The sequence below is a fragment of the Lissotriton vulgaris genome, chromosome 9, assembly GCF_964263255.1.
Source record: "Lissotriton vulgaris chromosome 9, aLisVul1.2, whole genome shotgun sequence".
Lineage (NCBI taxonomy): Eukaryota > Metazoa > Chordata > Amphibia > Caudata > Salamandridae > Lissotriton > Lissotriton vulgaris.
Genome location: NC_141697.1, coordinates 890,170,704 through 890,194,412, shown reverse-complemented (window position 1 = coordinate 890,194,412; position 23,709 = coordinate 890,170,704). Strand labels below are relative to the sequence as shown.

The 23,709-nt window shown below is 41.4% G+C and overlaps 1 protein-coding gene across 1 annotated transcript in view; it reads left to right on the top strand.

Annotated features, from left to right (window-relative positions):
- Positions 1-23,709, top strand: part of TSPAN15 (tetraspanin 15) — a 175,203-nt gene that overhangs the window by 90,642 nt on the left and 60,852 nt on the right. The window contains exons 2-5 of the mRNA XM_086938647.1: positions 4,097-4,282; positions 9,753-9,827; positions 11,361-11,456; positions 16,476-16,592. Coding sequence (XP_086794773.1) covers positions 4,097-4,282; positions 9,753-9,827; positions 11,361-11,456; positions 16,476-16,592 — 474 coding nt within the window. The remainder of the gene's footprint in view (positions 1-4,096; positions 4,283-9,752; positions 9,828-11,360; positions 11,457-16,475; positions 16,593-23,709) is intronic.

Below are 23,709 nucleotides of genomic sequence, written 5' to 3'. Positions count from 1 at the left end.
TCTGGGATTTTCCCTTCAAAGGGGGGAAAAAGCTGTTGACCTCAGTTCTGATATTCTTTCAAATCTGGATAGTGATGGACTCGACATTATGATGTGCTGCGCTCAAGGTTATGATAATGCTGCCACTATGGCTGGAATCCATGGGGGTGTACAAGCCATCTTGAAAAGAAAGAACAGGAAAGCTATTTTTAATGGATGTGTGGACCATTCGCTTAACTTGTGCGGTCAACACTCTTTTGCTGAAAATGCTTCGTGAGTGACTTTTTTTGGAACTCTTGAAACAATGTTTTCCTTCTTTGCTGCTTCCACTCACCGATGGGATGTTTTAATGGACCACACTGGAGTCTCAGTGAAAAGACTGTCAACAACACGCTGGAGTGCTCATCATGCTGCAGTAAAGGCAGTGAAAGAAAAATTTGATGAATGTGTGGTGGCAATTGAAGCTCTATGTGATCCAGATGAAAATTTAGACACGAGGTACAGCACAAAGTCTTTTGCCTGCTGTCTACAATTTCACGTTTCTGTGCTACCTCTACTTTTGGTGTGTTGTACTTGAAGTTAATCGTACACAGCTGTACCTTCAGACTAAGGGCTTAACTCTTGACAAGGTGGTGACAAAGCTAGAGACGCTAAGACTTTTTCTGTACGAGCAGCACAATCATCTAGTGGAGCAGGCAATTGAACAGGCGCTTTTAAAATCATACCAATATGGAATTTCAGTAGAGAGCAGACCCAGGTTCAAGAAGAGGATGACAGGTGAGAAGACCAGAGATGCTGGACTAACTCTGCAAGAAGAAAACAAGAGAGCGATGCTAGAGTGTATTGATAGTTTCCATTCTGAACTTCAGATCAAGAGCCATCAAGGAAGTAGCAGCCATGTTTGAGGCTGTTCAAGCCAAGAGTTTGATATCTGCCACTGAAGAAGGGTTAGTAGTGTCCATTCCAAAATTGTCCACTTTCTGTGATGAGTTATCCAAGGGAGAGCTTTTATTAGAAAAACCAAGGCTGAGCAGGCAGCAGAGATTGATCTCGAAGAAGCCAAAGACTGGTCAGTATTTGACGTTTTGAAATTCATAGCTGAATGGGACTTCCTAGAATCTCTCCCATATCTCTGTGAGCCTACAATTATTTCTTACGATCTGTGTGACCGTGGCTTCATTTGAGTTTTTCAAAGCTGAAGTTTATAAAGAACTATTTGCGATCTACCATGGGACAGTCAAGGCTTTCTGATCTTGCAATATTATCAATTAAAAGTGATTTGGCGAAAGTAGTTGAATTCGATGAAGTAATTAACAAGTTTGCAGCTTTAAAGGTCAGGAAAGGAAAGTTCTGATTAGTTGAGATTTAATGTGACATTGTAATTTGTACTGTTGCGTACTATTCTGGCAGCTTCTGATTGTGCAAACCCAATACAGAACGGTTACAACTTTATCTCCTGTAACAGTAAAGTTTAATGTTAAAATAAAAATAAAGTAAAATATTTTCTATGTAGTTCTTACTTCTTAACTTCTTACAATCTTTTACCTCCGACCTTGAATTACATTTTTCTTCTATGGCCTTTGTAAATATAGGACCTAAATTTACAAACTTTACTAAGGATTCTGTATGGTCCCGTTATTTGGCACTGGCGGACTCGGAGGAGGTCCATCATGGGGTAAGTCGTGAGGGGGTCACACCATGAGTTACTGCACTGGGGGACACTAACCCTAGTGATGCCTCTGATGGGACGCCAAATTGGCCCTAACTATCGCAAGTATGACCTAATTTCCAACAAAAAGGATTGCAAATAGACTATTTCCCAAGGTCGAAAAAACTCACTGAACCAGATCAGCGGCAGTTGTAATGACACCTGAATGTTGCCTGCAGGATACTGATGTTTCCTGTTTCAGAGCTGTGAGATGAGGTGCAAGAACAACATTGTTGGAGTCAAATATGGCTTGTTTCAGCCAGCAAGATGGGCCTCAGGCTTTGCCGCGTTAACCTTTATGTGGCAGAAACTGGCTTTGGAACAATGGCATAAGTTTCTCAGAAGCAGCATGAATAGGTATTCTGTCTCCAGAGTATAGAGCCAGGGTTAGCAGAATTTTTTCTCTGCCCACGAAGAAACTCTATTGGTAATCTTTTGCCTAACATTGGTGAAGCAACTGTGTATGACGAAGATGTACACTTAACACTTGTGTTTTTGGCTCTGCTTTTTAGGATCACTAAGACCTCTTTCTTAATTCTACATGCACCTGTACCTGAGGGTGGGTCTTCTTCCAAAGCCACTTCACTCACACATGAGAACGCTTACGTTTGCTAGGGAAATTGTTTACTTGGATGACTCCTTCCTACTCATGGAAATGTTCATCTGACTTTCACCTTCTAGAGTACCAAAGTTGCTGAAGGATGCTTACTTTTGGCCATTGTCTGCCTCCTTTTCCTTGGCATCTTTGGTAACCTACCCCTGGAGAGGGTACTTCTCCATACACTCTAGTGTAGGTATATTTATTCCTTGGAACAGTGACCCCACCACATTTGCATGGACAAGTCAGTAACTGTAGGCATCTTTCCCTGCTTGAACCTTTTGGAAGGTGTTCGCCAAACACCAAAAGAAAAGACACTGCCCTTCCCTGTACTCCAGAATATTTGTAGAATCTGTCTACAAAGTGAACACATCTCCACCCACTGCAATGCTTTGGATCATTTCACTCCATTATTCCTGCATTAAGTCGGTTCCCAGCAATAAACACTTGGAAAGACACAAGAGATGTAACATGCCGAGCTCTGCGAAATTCAGGACTTGTTGCAGACAGACCAGTATATCAATTGCCTGCCTGTGAAATGGTCTGTGTAAAACACAAGTTCATTTCAAACTTGAGCTTCCTTAAGGGCAGGCAATGATAAAACTAGAAACCTTCTCTGTTCTCTGTGCCTAGCCAAGATTGTGTGTGGTAGGAGCTCCGAAGGCCGCACTGGGAATTCAATGCAGTCCTGGCAATTTTGCTGGATCAGCCCCCAAGGTGGGGGTACAAGTCTGAAGTACTGCTGCTTTTGTTACTGGGGGCGATATTGCAGCACTGTTGCAAAACCGGCCCCCAGTAACAAAACCGAGCCCGCAGCTGCAAAACCGCCCCCACCCTTCCAGACTCCCGGGGTAACTCCCAATACTCACTACTGCCAGTCCGGCCCTTGTAGAGCTCCGGATTAGCACATGAAAGCCTTTCCTTCTCGTACACATCTATTTAGCTAGTGGCTTTATTGCATAAACCTATGCTTTTAAATCATTACAAGCTGTCAGACCTAACTTGTTCCATTCAAATGTATGGTAAAGGCTTGTTGGAGGCTGGGTCAACTAGTGACCATGCATGGGTTTGACTTAGACTTTCTCTATCGTTTGATCCAGAAAATAAGTTTCTGGCAGTTAACACAACTCAACAACTGTGATGGAAATCTTGGAAAATGGGCAGATGGAGGTTAGAGCAACTCTGTAAGTTCCTCGTTCTTTGCTGGCTAAAATGGCACCACAGTGAGTAGGTCCCCAATCCTGTGAATGTGTTTTTTTTTTCAACAACTTTATTTTGCATTTTTAAGTAAATAAAACACATCGCATATGATCATCGTACGCAATACATCAGGCCCACATCCAATGAGGAGCGCAAGTCACACAATAGACAGCAGAGGCTGACAAATACCATCACTAATTCACAAACAATGTTCACATTCCAGCAAGAGTCTGCATCTGAAGTAGGAGACATAACATGAATATCAGAACCGTGTAGTGTTCGTGACATTGCCATGTGGAGACCTTACAACTGTAAATGTTATCTTCTTGTGCCATGTTTAGTGTGTGTGTCTCTCAAATCCTGTCAGTCTGTGCATCATGAACTGGCCCACATCTGCAATGCCCTAGGTGCACCCTGTACATTCAGTGCTGGCCCAGCAGTTGCTTTTCTTTGTGTTTTGCACTGCTGTGGTGTTGGTTGTCACTCTATAGCTGCACTGTATGCATGTTTCCTTATACTAGGAGCAGTGACTTCCTTGCTCATTCCTAGCTTGGTTTAATTCTTCAGATTCATTCGAAAAGCTGTAAACATTCTGTTTCTTTCTACTGCAGCTCATCGGGTTCATGGTTCTTGTGGTGGGTGTGTATGCCGAGGTGGAGCGGCAGAAGTACAAGACCCTTCACGGTTTATTCCTGGCGCCAGCCCTCATCCTCATCTTGCTGGGACTAGTCATGTTCATTGTTTCCTTCATCGGGGTCCTGGCATCCCTCCGGGACAACATCTGCCTTCTTCAAGTGGTAAGGACCTCTCTTGATTCTATTGAACAGATTGGCTTAGGGCAGGAGTTGTATGAGTTTCCAAAAGGGTGGGTAAATAGGGATCGCCTTCAGAATCTGCATTATTGGGAAGTGAAATAACCCCAAAACTTCACAAATGTGCCTACTTTGTCGGTGGATATTTGGAAAAAAATTAATGCAGGCACTTGAAAATATTCACTTTGCTACAAAATGACACTTTCTGAATGTGTCTGCCCATTCACAGGCAGATCTTTTGTCAGACTCTTAGGACTACATAATTAGCAGGACATTTTCTTGCTTTAAACCGTGAACAATACAAGATAAGCCAGCTTCTCTCAATGAGTCCCAGGGGATTCCACCCCCCACCAGTTTTCTCCCTATTTGGGTTACTGGGATTGAACAAGGGACGGAAGTTTGAACTAGTTGAGGCTTGTAGCACTCTGTTTCTGATGAGTGTTCAGCTATCAATGAAAAAGAATAACTTATGTATAAAAGTTTCAAATTGAGAAAATAAATAAATTATTTGGAGGTGTTTTTTATATGATGCACCAGCTGCTGGCATATGTTTCGCTCTGGAATATAATGTCAATGATGTTTTATGGTAGTAAAAAAATACATGTAATCAAGAGTCTTCATTTGCCTCTACGCTCTAAATAGAAAGCGCCTTGAAATAAGGCCCATCACATCCAAACCTGCTGCAAATCGGTACAGCATTTATTGGTCAGCTGGGTGTTGCTACCTCCATAGGTGTTTTTGAGGAAAACTTACATTTTCCTGGCAATAAGCCTCACAGGTTTAGCTTCAAGAAAGCAGATGTGGAGAACCGAAAAAACGAGTAAGAAAACAAGGAATTCACGAAGACGTTTAAAAGCAAGGCGATGTTTCTTAGTCCGTGACACACAATACGCTGACTTATCATGGTCAAAGCGCTCACATAACCTGATTCTAGAGTGAGCATTGATAAACAAGGAAACGCTTGATTGGACCAAATGAGCCACAACTATCTTTCACGTAGTTTACTACAACGCCAAGGATTTCACTAACGGCATGAATTCATAAATTCCAAGTTTTGGCGTATACACATGTATATGAAAAAAGAAATTGGCCTTTCCTTCAAATGTAAAGTCTTTATTGTAGTCCGATTGCTTGAGAACTGCTTCCTCTCAGCTTAGGGATAAGCCTTGAGAAAGTCCAGGAGGACAAAACGCGCGTCTACTGCCTATCTTGTCTGCATTGGAATAAACTTGATTGATCAGATGCCACTACAACTGGGAATCAATTCATGAGAATTCACAAATTGGAATTTGATTGATAATTTGTGTCTTTGTTGTATTACATGTGTGAGGATAAAAGTAACAGAGGTTAGGTGTGCTTTGGTGCATTTGTCTTACAATTTGGTCTAGACTGCGGCTGCAGATCTAGCAGATCTTTACCCAAGGTGGGTGGGTAATGGCCCCATGAGAGCACCCTTGTACAAGGTCACATTATAAATGAATGCTTAAACACAACATATTGGACATATAGGTGTGCAGATCTGATGGCATATCCGCCTAATATATATAATTATGGTGTGTAAGCTAGCAGTGCAGGAAATGGCCGGGGAAAGGGGGCACAGATCAGCAGCTTTGTGCATTTAAAGGACAGAGCTAACTCTAAGGGGCGAGTGTTCCAAAGATGTCCCCGCTTTCCACTGAATGCGTCAGCCTTGGCACAGGAACTCTGCTTACAGTGTTCTATTGTGTGATTCTATTGCTGCCAAATGCTATTTGTCCCTTGGCTCGAGACCATGGCTGTCATCTCCTTTAGTGGCGCCTCGCTTAAAGTATTTTCAAACTACTATTGGCCCCTCACTTAATCCTTAACGATGCTGTCAAATACTGTGCCTAGTTTGCATCACTGTGTCCTAGAGCAGGGGTGTCCAAAGAGGACAAGAAGCAGACTTGATTAATAAGATAACGTCTGGCTATGTGAAGAAGCTCATTTCAGTTAAATGCAAGTATATTTATCTTGTACGGCTTGTATACTTGCACCCTTTGTATACAACACTATAGGAATACCTACTTCGATAGGTAGTGTATATTGTAAGGCAGTTGGTCCTGAAGAAAGCAAGAGACCCCAATAGAGCTTTCAGTGTATAAAAGGTTTGTTGGACGGCCACAGTTGGTTTTGACAGCTGTTAACCAAATTTTTTCAACATTTTTGTTTTTCATGAATAAACTCCCAATTCAGGGGGGAGCCTCATCTGACAGTTTAGGGCGGACTGTTCTCATGAGGAGTTTGGTCGCTACTGATTTGAAAAGGGAGGGCCCTTGTCTAGAGTGGTATGGTGGATGAAAAATGTACTGGAATGTGGCCCGTACAATTGCCAGTGGCTGAAGTGTGAGGACTGTGGTGTATTTTATATAGTGTGGCCGTGCGACCTCCCTGTTTAATACACTCACGAAACCATCTTGGGTCCAGTCAGGATTGTTTGTAAACCTATTGCTCAACCCTGGAAAGCTGTAGCTTCGAGTAGCAATATTTAAATAATGGAACTAGTGTTTAGAAAAGCAACCAGATAAGAAACTCACCCAACACAAAAAAATCTGACACCAATTTATAAAATATTTATGAATTTTTGGTTTCCAAAATCCACAAAATAGTTCTGGGGATATAGGGCCATATGTATCAACATCCTCTTTTGCGATTCTCTAATAGCAATTTTTTGCGAATCGCTATTTGAGAATCGCAAAATGCTATGTATGTAGGATTTGCAATACATTTTGCGAATCCTGCATATTCCTTAATTGCGAATCTCAAATTGCGATTCGCAATTAAGGAATACCTCCCCATTCATTCCTATGGGCCTAGAGGCACATAGGAATGAATGGGAAGACATTCTCCATTTGCGATTAGCAATTAGAGAATCGCAAATTGAGAATGCAATTTCAAGGGTGCAAGGGTGTCAAAAGGACACCCTGTTGCACTCTGAAATAAGCAAGGGTGCACATGTGGCGCACATACATGGCCTAAGGCAGAGGTCTTCAAACTGGGGGCGGGCCCCCCTAGGGGGGCCTCAAGTGATCCCAGGGGGGGGCGCCAGGCTCTGGCCAGAAAAAAAACCCATTATGCTTTGTTTTCAGCCTAAGAAAATGAGCAGCAGTACGCACGTCTGTAATGGGCCATCATTAACATACTTTGTCATTTAAATCCTGGCTGGGAGAAGGTGTCAAAAGGGAAGGGACTTCAAATGTTCTCCAAGACCCACACTACCATTTCGAATAACCACACTGTGGATCCGTTGCACATTAGTAAGGCCTGCCTCGCCAGAGTAGTATGTTTGGAAATCATGTATTTTTTTGCATTTCTAAAACAGTGACAGAACCTAGCTGCAATGTTTAAACAAGTCTAGACATATTTAAACATTGACAGTTAAATAGAATAATTGTGAAAATGTTTGAGGGGGGCCCGGTGAATTGTTTTTCTACACTAGGGGGGGCGTGGAATTAAAAAGTTTGAAGACCACTGCCGTAAGGGCATGTGTGTGCTTCACATTTCACTTTGAAAAATGCAAAAAAGTGAATTTTTCAAAGAAATCTCAAATTACCACCAACTTGAAGTTGGTGGGAATTTGCGATTCCTTAAGGCCAAATTGCACTTTTTGGTGCTTCTTACATTGCATTGAAGGAATCGCAAAATTTGCGATCCCTTAAATGCAATCTCAAAATAAGTAATCGCAAATTTTGCGATTCCTTATTTTGCACGCAGATTTGCCTTCATACATACCATTTAGCAAAATTGCGATCGCAAATGCCGAAATTCTGCGAATTTCAGCGATTGCAGTTTTGCTTGATACATAGATTTGTATGTAAAATGTAAATCTCAGCTTTAGTCCAAAGCACAAACAAACACTGGTATAATATTTTCTCCCATTATTTGCAAGTAAAAATATAGGAAACTAATGCAAAGTGGATCTTTGCTAACAATATGTGACCAGAAGACAATAAATATCCGAAAATATATTTTATTTGTTTTTGATATACAAGGATTTTTCTTAGAAAAATATTTTCACTATTAAATAATAAATAAAGTTTACTGAAATATAACACAATCGCCCGTTGTGCCTTAACCGAACAATGTCTCATTTAGCCAATTAAAATGGTACATATTAAAAATTTAAATGATTGCAACCATTATTTATACCCATTTATCTAATCCTACATGGCTATTTAGTATGATGTGTGTTATGTTAGGATTAGATCAAACACAAAATCCAATCAAACGCTAAACAAAGACAAATGGTAAACCACGTTTACCACAAATCTTTTCCCCCGCAGGGAATCACAACGTGGTTGTTACAATGACCGCGTTGTGATTCCGCATACCATTACTCCGCAAGTCAGAACGACTTGCGAAGGGTGGGGGGAAGGTGTTGGATTTAAAATCCAACACCTTCCCTATTGTCCGCACAGATTGGAGTTGGAATAGTAAATTATACTATTCCAACATCCAGCGCCCCCCTCCGCGTCATTTTTCCGACTTGCGGAGTAATGGTATGCGGAATCACAACGCGGTCGTTGTAACGACCGCGTTGTGATTCCCTGCAGGGAAAAAGACTGTGGGATACATTCATACATTCAAGACAAATACATTAAAGTAGATCAATACAGATTTTGTAACAGACTACCAAACAATGGCTAACATGGTTAGAATCTACGTGCGTTTCGGCGGGACGCCTTTATCAGGTAGCCATATAAGTCTCATAAGTCTCAAAGGCTTCGAACTGGGAAGCTCAGAATATCGGCTGATAGTGCCTGTAAATATATCTTCTACTACTTAAGTTTAGAGACCGTGCTTCAAAATAGGTAGTGACTTTATGCAAAGACGGAATTCTCAAGGTTCTCTCCAGGATAGTAAAAAAAAGAAAGAAAAGAAAACAGGAAAAAGTCCTTCAATAATTGTCAACGACCATAGTGATAATGCATCACATTGTCTGATGAGAAGTCCGGGTGATATATAAACTGGTAAGAGGCATCTATCCCAGGCAGCTCGAGAATTATTCCTGAATATGTGTAAGAGCGCTGTCTCAGTATTTAAAAGAATTTAGCGCCACCATAAGACTCACTGACCGAATACTTAATAAAGGGTAGAATAACCATAGAAATAATGGAGGGTTATCAAAATTATGCCGGCTCATCAAGTCAAAAATGCCGCCATCTCCACCTGCAGACTCAGCAAAGGGGTTCCTCGTGTGATGGACGAAAACTCCGCCTAATATTGTCTCCCAAAATTTTGTTTTGCATTCCTGAATTTTTACACCATCTATTTCTGCCAAAAGATATATCAAATCATCATTACCAGGGCATAATGAATTGAAGAAAAAGCAGCAAAAGGCTTTTTTGGGAAGCCTTGATAAGTAGCAATGGCTTTCAGATCTGCTAGATGGGCTTCTGCTAGATGACTAACCATGTTTCCACCTTTCTTGTTTCAGTTTATGTACACCCTCGGAGCATGTTTGATTCTTGAACTTACAGGTGGCATCGTGGCCTTGATCTTCCGACACCAGGTACGAGAACACTTGCTTGTTCCAGCTTCAGGCCCTACATATTTAGCATTAGTTGACAGTTTAGTTCTGGTCACTTTTAATACAAGACTTTCACCCTGGCCACAATGATCCTGTTTGTTGTGGTTCTCTTAAAGTCAATGTGGTTCGACTCAACTTTTAGGGCCGGATTCATAAAGGTAAACTTATACTTTTGTGTAAGATATGATTGTTTGCTATTCACAAAGGTATGTTACTTATAGTGTTGTTACGACTTCAGTCTCCGGACATAAAAAGATATGACTTGCCTATCGTTTTTTAATGTGTCTAGACTCCACAGTTGTAAAGGTAGGGCAGTCTCATATTTTTGTGTGGAAACTCCGCAATTGTAAAGACAGTACCAGGAAAAAGAAGCGTACGTTTACCTTTGTAAATCAGCCCCTTAATGTTCAATAAAATGTATTCTGCACAATTGGTTTGTACTTCACCTTCATGATACGAGTAGCTATGCTAATCACTAACAATGCTGTCCACTATGTCCATGGACTGTATGAGCAAACATATGGCCCTCTTGTCTCACAATGGACAATAATCGTCATAATAGGAAGAGGCCACGGATATAATGTCCATATATATTCCCCGCTCAGCTCGACTCCTAAGAATGGAGTTGAGTAAAATGTTTTGGGTGCAAATTTTGTATGTGTAAAAAGGTGAATGTCAGCTAATTCACAATTACCCATTTTTTTGCATGAGCAACTTGCTCATGTGTGCAGATGCCTACATCGATTCCACCCTATTGTATCTGAGAGCTGTCTTCCTATTAAATAGTGCACCAATGGTGTTCTCATGTAAGTTTTTAGAACCGAAGGAATGCATTTGAAAGAAGGAAGCAGATTGCCATCCCCAGTAAAGCTATTTTTATCAATATTAATATCTTATATTAGAACTGTAGGCAAATCTCCATCTCTATAGTTATTGTTGCCTGTTTTGTTCTTAACCATTGTCATCATACACAATCTGCATGGCACACAGGTAAGTCACAAGGGCTGTGGTGTCTGCCACACCTGAGCAAGTCTCCCATCATAATTTAGTTTTACCTCTGGAATGGAAGTAGTGCTGGAAGCAAATCCTTGAGCCCAGGTTTGTGAATCAGAAAAGTTTCTTTAGGCTTGTTTCTTCTGTGGGTGTTTATCATTTCAATTATTTTCCTTTGGACACCCCCTATTTTGCGTAAGCAAATTTCCATTTGCAACTTTCATTTGTCCAAATGGCCCAGTTCATGGTCCATTTGCGTATGAGCAAAATGGTGCAAACGTTGCATGTTCAAATTACCATTTTGTGTAGCAAAGATACAATAGTGTTCACTGCTTTGGTGGTGCCACCAGCAGTGTATGCCCCCTCTGGGATGTGTAAGGATTTCTGGACACCGTTCATCTGCAATGGAGCTATCTTTGTAAAGAGGGTATGAAAGTAACAAACATACACCAAAGGAACAATAATATGCTCCCATTCAAGAACGGTTAATCAGATGATCTAATTTCTTTTTTTCCTTTCCAGACTCTGGATTTCCTAAACTCTAACATCCGACGAGGGATTGTGAATTACTACGACGACCTGGACTTCAAGAACATTATGGATTTTGTTCAAAAGCAGGTTTGTTCTTCAAACTTTTCCCCATACTAAGCGAATAGCGATGCCAACACTATTACTGCCTCCAAAGTTGTACATTTTTTTTGCAGCAATGTAAATGAGTGGTGCCACTAACCACTTGTACAGGCTTGACCCTCCCTACCCTGCAGAAATTAGGCTTTCAAAATATATATATAATACAAACGCACACAAACAGGGCCACGCCCTAAGCAATTTCTACAATTTGAAACTAAAAAGAAAATATACAAAAACACAGAAACCAGTAGACCTCAAACAATTACACAAATTATGAGATTTTTACTTTACTTCACAATCAAAAAATAAACTTCTACTTTCATGGGACATTTGAAGCTTTTAAAATGTTTATATTTAAAGGACAAAACCGTACGCTAGATTCTAGCATATTGCTGTCTGTTTTTTGCTCCTCCTGGCTCCTTTTTTTGTCGGCACATACAAGTGCTTCAATTTATTTCAGACCAATAATAGTCCGCACTACGGTTTGCTGTACTTGTGCCACTCCCATGAATCAAACTAAGGATGCCAACTTTAATTTATACATTACAAGGGCAAATTCCTGCACATTTGCAGAGAGTTTTAACATTTTTATTTTTACATTTTGATTTCTGTATCTATATTGTAGTCTCCCACTGATAATTCATTTTCTAAACCACCGTGGATCCGCAGATGTACATGGACCACAGTTTGAGGATCGCAGGTCTAGTATACATGTACACACTATTTGTCCAGAATTAGTCCTGGCTACCAGCTGGTGTATTGTAACGAGGGTGACCTTTAGGGAGCCTGTTACAACGTGCTGGGACATGTAGTGAATGCTTAAAATGGTGATAAAATTCCACTCACTGCTTTGAGCCATTCTACTCATTCCCAAAACAACGGAGACAATCGGTGTAAGGAACAATAGGCTCAGAATGTGTAGCTGTCTCCAGGGACGGTTTCAACACGGACACACACTCTGCTTCAGGCTAAGCTTCCATTTTGAACATTTAATTGCTTAGAAATATAAACTGTGTCCGTCTGTGAGATGAGCGAAGAGTTGTTTTTGTAGTTTTTTTTGTTAGGTGTAACCCAAGATTCGTCAGTAAGTTAACACTTTTTTTCTGCTAAACTGGAATTTTCCAGCTTCCACCAGTGCTTGCATTCTTTAAGTATTATTAAGTTGTGTTAATACAAGCATTTGAAATGCAATAGGTCTCGCATTACTGAAAGTTTGAGCTAGTGGCGTTGCATAATTATTAGCAGCGCCAATAGCTCAAACTTCTAGTAATGCAAGACCTATTGCATTTCAAATGCTTTTATTTTTACTTTCATCCATGTTGCGCAGTGGGCACGCTGCTGTGCAACGTGGCACAAAAACTTTGGCAAAGCCAATAGATCTCGTAGAGGCGAGACCAATCGGCTTTGCCAATTCTTGTTTCTGAGTACTATTGCCTGGATCGCTATGCAGCTCTTTCTTTCACTAATAAATAAGCCAATTTAAATAGCACAGACTACAAACTGAACTTTTAAAAAAAGAACAGCCGGATGGACATGCAAGAATTAATGCCAATGACGCAAACAATACCCCTACATCTCTGCAGCAAGTATATACAGCCACAGAACTATCTTGTAGTTTTAGACCACTATTACCCCAATTTTGCAAATATTAAGTTGTGTAAGAGTGTTCCAAAACAATGGAAAGATCCTCGCACTCATAAGTGTATTTTGGTCAAAATGGTGAATATAGTCTGTATTAAGTTTCAATCATTCAAAGAGTAATCAGTGATGATAAAACGTTCATTTTTAGTTTCTTTATTCTTTCTTGGTTCATTTTGTCATTAAATCTGCTTTTATAACTTTTCAATTATGATCTTTAGATCAACATGACAGTAAATCCAAATAACGGTATGCATTTATGGCCATGCCCTTCATCAGGGGCTCATTCCCTCTAGACAAGCTGTGGAGCATTGCTGGACCTTAGGATCAGTGTCACAACAAGATGCATGATGATCTAATGATCATAATTGAAAAGTTATAAAAGCAAATTTAATGTTCATGCCTCACACCTGTGTCACAAAAACAATACGTTTCTCCCAGTGGTGCTAATATAATAACATCACACAATAAGATGATGGGCTGAGTGTTGAAAGTTTTCAAACACTCACCCCCTGTCACAGATCTGGGTTTAATCCATCGTTATTTAGGTCGCCAGGTCACCCCAGTTTGGGCCCAGCCATATGTAAATCATTCTTGACACTGCAAGGGAGCAGTCCAGCCCGAACTGCCAAGCTAGGTCCTCCCTGGACCGTAAACGAGTATCCTGGGACCGGTTTCAGGATATCGCCCTAATGTAATTCTACCCTAAACCTGAAAAGGAGTTTGCTTTGACATGAAGCACTTGTGTGCTTCTCTGAACATTCATGCAGAACCTAGTGCTAACCCGTTCTGTTCTTACAATTCAAGGGAGTGTCTAGATAAATGAGCTGCCAGTCATTTCTGTGTGCGTACGTCTGAGATAAGCATGATTTAAAACCTACGTTACTGAAAAAGATTTATTTTTAAAACGAAGATTGGTAGCCATGGTAAAATGAACAAAGTCAATAATAAACCTCATGTGATTTTCAAAATCATTAGTTTCATTTTAAAACTTTGAGAGTGCTTTCACCCATGACCACTTGTACGTGCTTATAACTTGTTTTCGTATGGCACTCAAAACAAGTGTTTCATAGCACCATAAATATTACGTTTTTTTTAGGATTTTACTTTTCACCATGCTAGGTATAACCTGTACAGAATTTGCACACATCTCAGCAGCAAGTGCTTAATTCCCTAAGCTATCTTAGTAAACTTTCATGAAAGTGTGAATATGCCTTCCAAAGGTCTAAATGCATTATGCTTTGGCAGTTGTCATGCCTAATCAAGGTGGTTGGTGTGAGAAGCTACCCCACCTGTATATGTAATGACTTAGCTTAACAATGCATAGTGCACTTTACATTGCTCGCTTTCAAGAGAAGTTATTAAACTCTTCGTGAGGGATATCTGACCTTGAATATATAAGGAAGTTTGGAGCATTTGAGACTATTATTAACTGTCTCTAAATGTAGTTTAATGCTTAGTTCTATTGGACGGATTTTATTTAGGAATCATTTTGTATTAATATAATGTTTTATCGATTTTATGCTTTTGATATACTGCGTATTGTGTTCTTGTTTCTGAAATTTTGGATATGAAATACCATTTGTGAATTTGTATGTTAAATTGTATACTTTTATGATTCTTCTGAATCAAAGTTATTTTGACTTGACTTGGCCTTCCAAAGTCTGCAACATCAGCACAGTTATAGACACTAATAATCACCACAAGCACAACAATACTAATTTTATCAACCTGGTACAGATAAAAGGCTGTGTTGGGCTTTCTGAGAGTCACACCTGTGACCAGGGAGGAAGGGAAGAGAGGAGAGAGGGTGAGATTGCAAATGTTTGGATTGTTGGATTGAATAAGGCTTGGTACCCGATGAGATGGTGATGGTTCTGTTGCACACGCAGCACTTTGGTCTTGCCCAGGCAGGATAGAGACACTCTCCAGCTAGAGGGTTCCTACCTTAACCAGATGTATGTGACAGAACACTCAATGACCTGAGGACTGGGAATCATTAACTTGTCTGCAACCACCAACGAGCAGAGATTCCTCAGACCTTCCATGTGCCTACATTTAGCTGTCCCACTAGCTATTTATTTATTTGTTTAGCAAAAGGGAGCAAGAGAATTGCTGATAGGAAGCCACCTCAACCTGTATTCCACCAAGGAGTAAGTAGAAGGCATATGACTGAGGTCTCGGCCTCCCAACCTATGGGTGAGCGGAGTTCAAAAACTTGCCAGGTTCATGCATGAGTAGCTCATCCAATAGTTATTTTTAAATTTGCATTTTATTCCTCATTGCCCCTTTTAGGTCAAGCCACTTAACTTGTCAAATACTACATTTAAAAAAAATGTTGCCTTTGTCATTCTACAGGCGCGCACCTGCCTTCTGACGCATGCTTGTGTCATTGGAATGACACCACCGTCATCACGCCTTTTGTTTAGTTGGTAATGTTTTCCATGGTAGCCTGACTCTGTTTTCTGTTTGAATTGCCTCGCCTTTCTGCCACCTGTTACTCACTGCATACACTTTTCTGATAAGGCCATTGGTTTGCTTTTATGCTGTCCGATCTCCGCAGCCACACCTTCATGAACTTTACACCTGTCTGAGATCCGGCACTTGAGTGTATTCCCTTTTGCTTGGAACCGTAAAGAGGCTTCGGAGCCAGGACTATGCAGTTAAATCCACTGACTTTTCAGGGTGCACCATCCTGCTTTGGATTTCAGATTTCAAAGAACTCTGAAGAGTATTTAAACAACACTGACCTTAAAGCCTTGGGTGTCGAGGATGGTATTTTCAAATTTACCCTCTCGTAATGACCAAGGCTAGACCTAGCTTTCAGGTTAACGGAAATATTTTATATCATCCAAAAATCTTGGCATCAGACCTCCAAAGACCTTGACTGAGGGCTACAACCAGACTAGGTTTATCAAGAGACCAATACACATGATTGCTTGAACAAACTTCCAATGTTGATGGATTATTTTACTGTGTTTATAAGGCATGCTTCTTCTCTTAAGTTGTTTATGAAATATACTGCAAGCATTGGATGTGTGCAAATGTCACGAGATTTCCTGCTGGTAATAGTGTGTTCTATTCTGGGTTTAGGGTGCATTTGGGACTAAATACTTAAACCAGTGACAATGTCAACTATTTCCAACATGAGCAATTCTGAGATCTACCTGCACACTTTGGGTCCAGAGTAGAGTAAGTTGGTATATTTTATTGGCTTGTTAGAAATCACAGTAGCCTGAACTTTTGGTTGAATTCTATGTCCCTTGTGTGAGTTTATCCGGAATGTCACCACTTGTTGACAAGATGGAAAAGTGATGATTATGTATCTTTGTAAATACTGAAAGCTCTCAATTCACTCATATCCTCTAGTTCAAGTGTTGCGGTGGTGAAGATTTCAAAGACTGGGCGAAGAATCAATATCATGAGTGCGAGGGGAAGGGTCCGCTGGCATGTGGTGTGCCGTACACGTGCTGCATAAGCAATCAGGTTGGTGTGTCTCAATCTACTAATGTGGCCGTCCATTAACATATTGCTTAGTAAGTGTGAGGAGTACCGTATTTCTAAGCACGGCCTGCAGTGACCCAATCTGTTATGTTACGTACATTTGTATAGTGCACTAATCACCTGAGAGGGTATCCAGGTCCTTGGACAGGTGTGTAGGTGTGAGGTCCTCAAGGAACTTATACGAAGAGCCAGGTCTTCAGCTTCTTGTGAAACTCATGAAAGTGAGGAGGAAGCTCAGATGGGTTGAGGGAGGTAATTCCAATGTTGAGTGTGATGTAGGAGAATGAGCAACTTCCTGTTTTGCTTTAGCGGATGCAGAGAGCGTGTGCGAGTGAGGCAGAATGTAGCTCTCTGGTGAAAATGTATGCAGGTGCTTAAGTATTCTGGTACTGTGTTGTAAAGGGCTTTATATGTGTGGTTAAAGTTTGAATTGGCTGCACTTGTAAATGAGGAGCCAGTGAAACTTTCTGAGGTGTGATGTGTGTGCAGCGTGCGTGGTAGAGTAGGAGTCTTGTGATGACATTCTGTATGGTCTGGAGTCTGTGTAGGAGTTGGAGATTCCAGTGTAGGTTGTTGCCGTAGTCCAGCCTGCCGGTGATGAGGCTAGCGTGACCGTCCATGAGGTGTTGAGGAAACAATTTGAAGATCTTTCGTAGCATGCGTAGGATGTGGAAGCAGGATGGGCTCACTGCGTTGACTTGAGCTGTCCTGTTGAGCTTGTCGTCTAGGATGAGCCATATATTTTGTGTGGGTGTAAATCCTAGCTTTGATGGTCACCAGGTGGAGTCCCATGGGGAGGTCTTGTTGCCGAAGACCCGTACTTCCATCTTGTTGTAGTTGGATTTCAGACAGTTGGTTCACATCCAGTCTGCCGCCATGGTAATGCAGTTGGTGAAATTGGTTTGGTGGTGGTTGGCTTGCCCCTCAGGGAGAGGATGAGTTTGGTGTCAATGACGTGGGAGGTGATTTTGTGGTCTTGTCATCAGATGATGTTGGTGAGTGGTGTAGTATATATTAAAAAGGGTGGGGATAAGGGACGATTCCTGTGGCACTCAGCATTACAGTTTTTTGGACTGATGTGAAGGGTGGCCCTTTTGCTTTTTCTCATGTTAAAGGAACAGATCCATTTGAGAGCAGATCCTTTTATGTTAATCTCATGGAGTCTTCTGATGAGATTGTTGTGTGAGACAATGTTGAAGGCTGCGGTGAGGTCAAGCAGAGTGAGTGCCCCTGTTTCTCCTTGGTCCAGAATGGTTCGAATGCCATTGGTGGCTGCAATGAGTGCTGTTTTTGGTGCTGGTTTCTTCTGAATCCTGATTGAGTGTTGTCTAGAAGATGGTGAAGCTCTAGATGGGCTGTGAGCTGCTTGTTGAAGGTTTTCTCAATCATTTTGGCTGGATGGGGAGCTGGGAGAGAGATCAGAAGTTGCTCAGTTGATTCTGGTCACCTGTGGGCTTCTTGAGGAGGGCATTGATTTCTAAAAGTTTCTATTCATCTGGGGAAGTGACCGATGTGATGGAGGTGTTAATGTGAGTCAGGGTATTGCTGATTGGTGATGTTCCTTGATTGTAAATGTCAGGGGGCATGGGTCCATTGGTGCCCCAGAGTGGATGATCCGCATGATTGTCGTTGTGTCCCTTCTGGTAAGGGTTGCCCATTTAGTCAGATGGCCGTCTTGGTTGGTGGTGGCTAGGTGAGCAATTTGCTCACCAGCCCAACCCTAGAGAACTAAGTTGCTCTAGATGCTTGCAGTTTTCCTTGGAAGAAGTTGGATAGGTTGTCGCTGAGTTGTTGGTAGGAAGTGATGTTGTGGACAGTGGCTCAGGGCGTGGTGAAATCCTTGAGTATCGAGAAGCTTTAGAGGCAAGGAGAACTGCAGCAGTGCTTGCAGAGATGTTTTACACACAAAACACTTCTTTTGTTCCTGCTCCTCACGGAAGTCCTTTCCCCTTTATTTTAAGTTATGGGCAGACTCTGTGCCTTCATAACGAAGAGTGGTAAGTGAGATTACTTACCTCACTCATGCTTGGAGAGCACTGAAATTTTAGACCATGTCCTCATTGGTCCTGATAAAGGCCACACGCCCCTTAGGGGCAACACTGTGTCAAAACATGTCAACCTCTTCAACATCGCCATCTTTTTTAACCTTCTCATTTTCCTGTTCAATAAATCACCAAACACAGGAAAATAGATACTTTTAACCTCTGTTCACGACTGTCGCTACCCAGTTAGTCTCCCTCGAGGCGGCGGACAGTAGATCACTTGGAGAACAAAACACTAAAGTGATAGGACCTATAATGATATTGTCCACTTAACCACACTGAAGGAGAATCAAGATATACTGCACAAAATGGTTCTGTGGTTGTGGGTCTCCAATAAAATCCCTGTAAGACTCTGATTTACTGACACAAGTGATTCATTCTCCTTTGATCTTAAAACAACAAGAAGATCCCCTTGCAGATGTTGGAGCATCCTTTGAAGTGGTCCACTCTTGCTTTTTTCTTGGAGTCTCCTATTTGCCGGTAATAGCATCTGAGTGTTTGTTGCCTTGCAGGTTGTTCTGCCGGTGGCGTTGTGGATGGCTGTTCATTTCCTTTTTGGCTGCTTACAGTGTCATTTGTTGTGTTGGAGGTCTTCTGTGTACCAGCTGGCCTGCTTGTTTGATCTGCTATGCTTGTTAGGTGCGAGGGAGTCTGCGCAGTTCTTGATCCAGTTGTTGACTTCCTTGTCCAGGTTGTCTGTGGGGCTTGGTTGATCCATGCTTAGGGCGTTGAGCCAGTCTGCTTCTGTGATTTTGCCCCAGCTGTGACTTAGAATGCTGAACCTAGTAGGGTTTTAGGGACTTTAGGTGTGTTGAAGTGGATGATGGAGTCGTCATTTCATGTGAGGGGATTAGTGGAGTTGTGTTTGATGCTTTTGCTTGTGGTGAAGATGGGGTCCATTGTATCCTTGGTCGTGTGTTGGTTTTAAGACGAGCTGGGTGAGTCTGATGTTGCTCAAGCTTTCAAGGAGTGCTGTGGAGCAGGGATCATTTCTATCTTCCAGGTGAAAGTTGAGGTAGCTGCTTCTTAGGATACTGTGAACACAGGGTGGATGACTTCTGGACTAGGTGATCAAATCTGACCTTTCTGTGTACAATGACAAAAGTGACTCTATAGACAAATTTGAATTTTAAGGTGGAGAAACCAGTTGTTGTTCTAGGACGCATTTTGTACAAGCTGGACTCCTTTCAGATGCTTAGCTTGTAATAAAAGTCTTTACTAACTGGTAGCCATATCAAAGACCAAGCGCTGCGAGGCCTCCGGGTGGTTATGCGCTATACAAGTGGAATTTTTCATTTCATTTCATTTCATGGCCATTTGGACTTCTAAGACCATATGTCCTGACATCAATGAGGTAGACGTAGGAATGCTATGTTGACTCCCATCATCTCGGGACATAAATATTAAGTAAATTAGTCAATACAGTGGGTTGGAACTGCCAGACACCTGGGTGGAGGTGTGGCACAGGATGAGGCTAACATGGTATGAGATGCAGAGACCACCTTATATCACCTTTCCAACACACAACTAACTATGGCTGTGACTCAACTACTTTATTCAGGGACTGCAAAATAGCAACTTTTTGTGCTCTGATCTCACTGCTACTGACATAATGTCATGTCTTGGGAATAAGGAGTAGTCACTTTGCTATATGGTTGGCTCTGGCATTTAATGCATATGGCTGTCTAGCATAGATACTATCATCATGTCCATGTTCCTCTATTTTCTAGAGGGAAAAGAGCCAAAATGTTTTTGCCCTGTGCATGCCCCACTTTATGTGGGGGCGCTATTGTGTCTGTTAGTCACTTATAGTGTCTAAGCTTTCAACGCTTTTCTTATTCTTCAAATAGTAGGAGAGAGGGAGAACCACTCGACCCTGAGTCAGCCCCTGTTATTAGCCTGCTCGGTAGGAGATTCCAAGGCTCTTAAAAGGACACTTTGACAGACAAAGCGTTGGTTTGGAAGAACAAAAAGGGCCAGAAAAGATAACTGTTCTCTTCCAGTTCAGTCCTTGTGTCTTGTACAATCTGGAACAGGAGAGCATGAACTCATGTACACACACCCTTAACGAATAGAAGAGAGAAACTCTTAAAAGACAGAAAATAAAGAATATAACTCCAAATGCCAAAAACATGATGACATGATGACATCCTGAAATACAAACATCTTGTATGCTAGATCTTGCACAATTTAACTGCAAGTAATCACAAATAAAAGAAATAGTTTGCAACCCCCTAGGGAATAGGAGAAGGGAATGGTTCCCAGAGTACAGGGTTAATAACTTTTATGCATGCAAACTACCCCACTCTTGTTTTATCCTCTAGTGATGCTATTGTCTCCAAGTGGAATGCCCTCAGAAATGCACACTGAATGGCGTCTGTTTGAGGTGTTGTCTTACAAGTGTTCGAGATATCTGGACTCTTCAAAGTGTTGCCTTGCTCTCAATTAAAAAAAAAACCAGAATGTGGTGAAACAATCAGCAGACCCAAATCTCAGGTCTTCAGTCATTAGAGGGATATCAGAATGTGTCCCATACAGCCCCCACCTGGTGAATTTACACAGTAAAAAGAATCTTCCTCAGTAAAGCCTATTACTGCAATCACAAAGCAGGTGATGGCTACAGTTATACATTGTCAACCGCTGTAAAGTATAATGTCCTAGGTGATCCTGGGTAATTAATGACTGTTGCACAGTCGGGGAAGTTAAGATGTGCCTTATCTGTTTGGCTTTGGAAACTTAGCTAAAAAGAAACCACCCTCTATAGATTCACTGTATCATTCCTTTATAGCGGACAAGGTTTTTAGAGGGAGACTTCCTTAGGCTTGCCAAAGACTACCTCAATCGGAAAGGAAAATAAATACTATTAATTTCCTTCGCAGGTCCCTCCTCCTGCAGACATCTCTTGGCTTTGTTGATGAGCCCAAAACTTTTTTTGAAGAAGAAGAAGAATGACAATAAATACGATAATTGCTTTATTCTGAAGAGAGTGATTGCTAAGTAACACAAGATCATATGTTTCCAGAAATTCAAATTTACCTGACACCCGCAAGCCTGTTAGCACGGAAACCCTGTCCTTCCCAACGCTTGCCAAAGTGACCCATCCTTGAGGAGAAATCTGGATCTTCCATCAGAAGTTCAGCTTCCATATTTGTTCTGGCCATTCTGGTACCTTTACCAACCAGTGACCTCTGGCATTATTGACTGGTGTCAGAGACTCGCAAAGCCATTAAGAGTTGTGCTCTCCTATGGGAAGACTTCCAGTAAGTCATCACCTCTCTGGAAAATGGATAAACTTAGACCACTGAACAGAACCTTATCATTATGACAGCAAAACAAACCAAGGCTATATAAATGCGCTTTAAAGGTGTCAGAGAAAATCTTAACCAATCACACAGCAAATTCTGCGTTTCACCATGGGCATAAGAGGTAGGCTGGAATAACCACCAATCGGGTACGGTGGATTTGTAGCAAACCCAGACCAAAAAGAACAAGAGCCATCGTTGCATGGCTCAGTATCAAGTACATAGGCATTACATTCTTCTTTCCAACTTATCTAGTTTGAGAGGAATAGTCTCTTGCGGTGGTTTATAGAAGCAAGAAGCAGCTGCAGGTACTATACCCCTCAAGTTACTGATCCTTGCTCAGGCAAAATCCTAAAATCTTTAAAAATCGTTATTTTTGGTTTTCTCGTAGGTGGGTATTGCTGTTTACCAAAGTAGGCAGAAAACACCAATACCTACTTTCTTTTACAAAAATAGAGCTTTAATGGAGAAGTTGATTGCCACTAAAATAAAGTAATTGAACATCCAAGAAGGTTCAAACCTTAGCAGTGTGTGTGTTTCCTCCTCTAAGTCTTAGAGTCACTATAGGCGAAAGAGTTTGGAATACTGAGACGGGTATGGAGGGAAGGGCTTGTTCGTTTTTTTTGTTCTAAAGTTTTCTCCAGGCGTTTCTTGAACTGTGGAATGAGTATCAAAAGTGGGACAGAGTAAAGCAGGTAAATGACATAAAGTACATCTTGGTTTGGCTTTTTTTCTTTTACATAAGTTAGAACAAGCAATTTCTTGACCTCCGACAAAGTCTCTTTGTACAGGCAGTGTTGGCAACCGGAAATGAACTACTGAAGACCGAGCCTGCCTACACAGCCCAGTCTTGCACTGCCCTCTCCCTGACCACCTTTGTGATGGCATTGGTCAAAGTGCCCCCTCTCTAGCCGGTGTGGGTAATAGATCACAGTCTAAATATTAGCCTAAAAAAATGTTGCATCCTCTTTATTAACTACTACTACGTTGTCAAAGTAAGCAGATGTAGATTTAGCAACAGTAATTGTATGCTTGCCCACAAATGCTCCCCATGATTATGCAGTCGTTATTCATTTAAAAGATGCAAGATTTTTGTAGGTCAATATATCCACCACGATATAATGGTGCACAGCTGTCCAGCCTTCCGCGCGTTTCCCCCCCCCCCCCAAAACAAGAGTAAGTAGCATGATGGTGGGATTGGCATTCCCAGTATAGATTTAAAAGCATATGCATTTAAAAAAAAAAATTAAGTCTAGGTAAAGTTACCACATGTTTTCAAATGAATATGGCATGACCCCAGTTCGCTTTAGAGCACACTTCTTACCTTACTAGAGTCTTCCGCTGTGGTTCGTGTGTTTTTACTAGCTCAGAGTTGTTTGCTAATTTATTAGTAAGGTTCCTATTCCATCCTACTAAAGTTTGCTGGTTGCATTCGTATGTTCTCGCCTGCTTAATATTTATACTAATACTGGAAGAGGGGATGTGTGGATGACCTCTCTAACCATCTTAGGTCAATTCAATGTCCTTCACCTATGACTGTTTCGATGAACCACACCTTTTTACTGGGCCCCAACTTGTCCATTGTGTTATTCTGTGTATTCATTCCCTATTCTTATGCATCCCATCTCCTGCAGTCAGAGTCCATGGTTCAGTACATTTAGACATTCTTTTTCGGACTAATCAGTGACTTGGTTAAGAACTGCTGAGCCAATTGCAAATAACAACAAAACAACATGTGCTATCCATAAGTCTGTC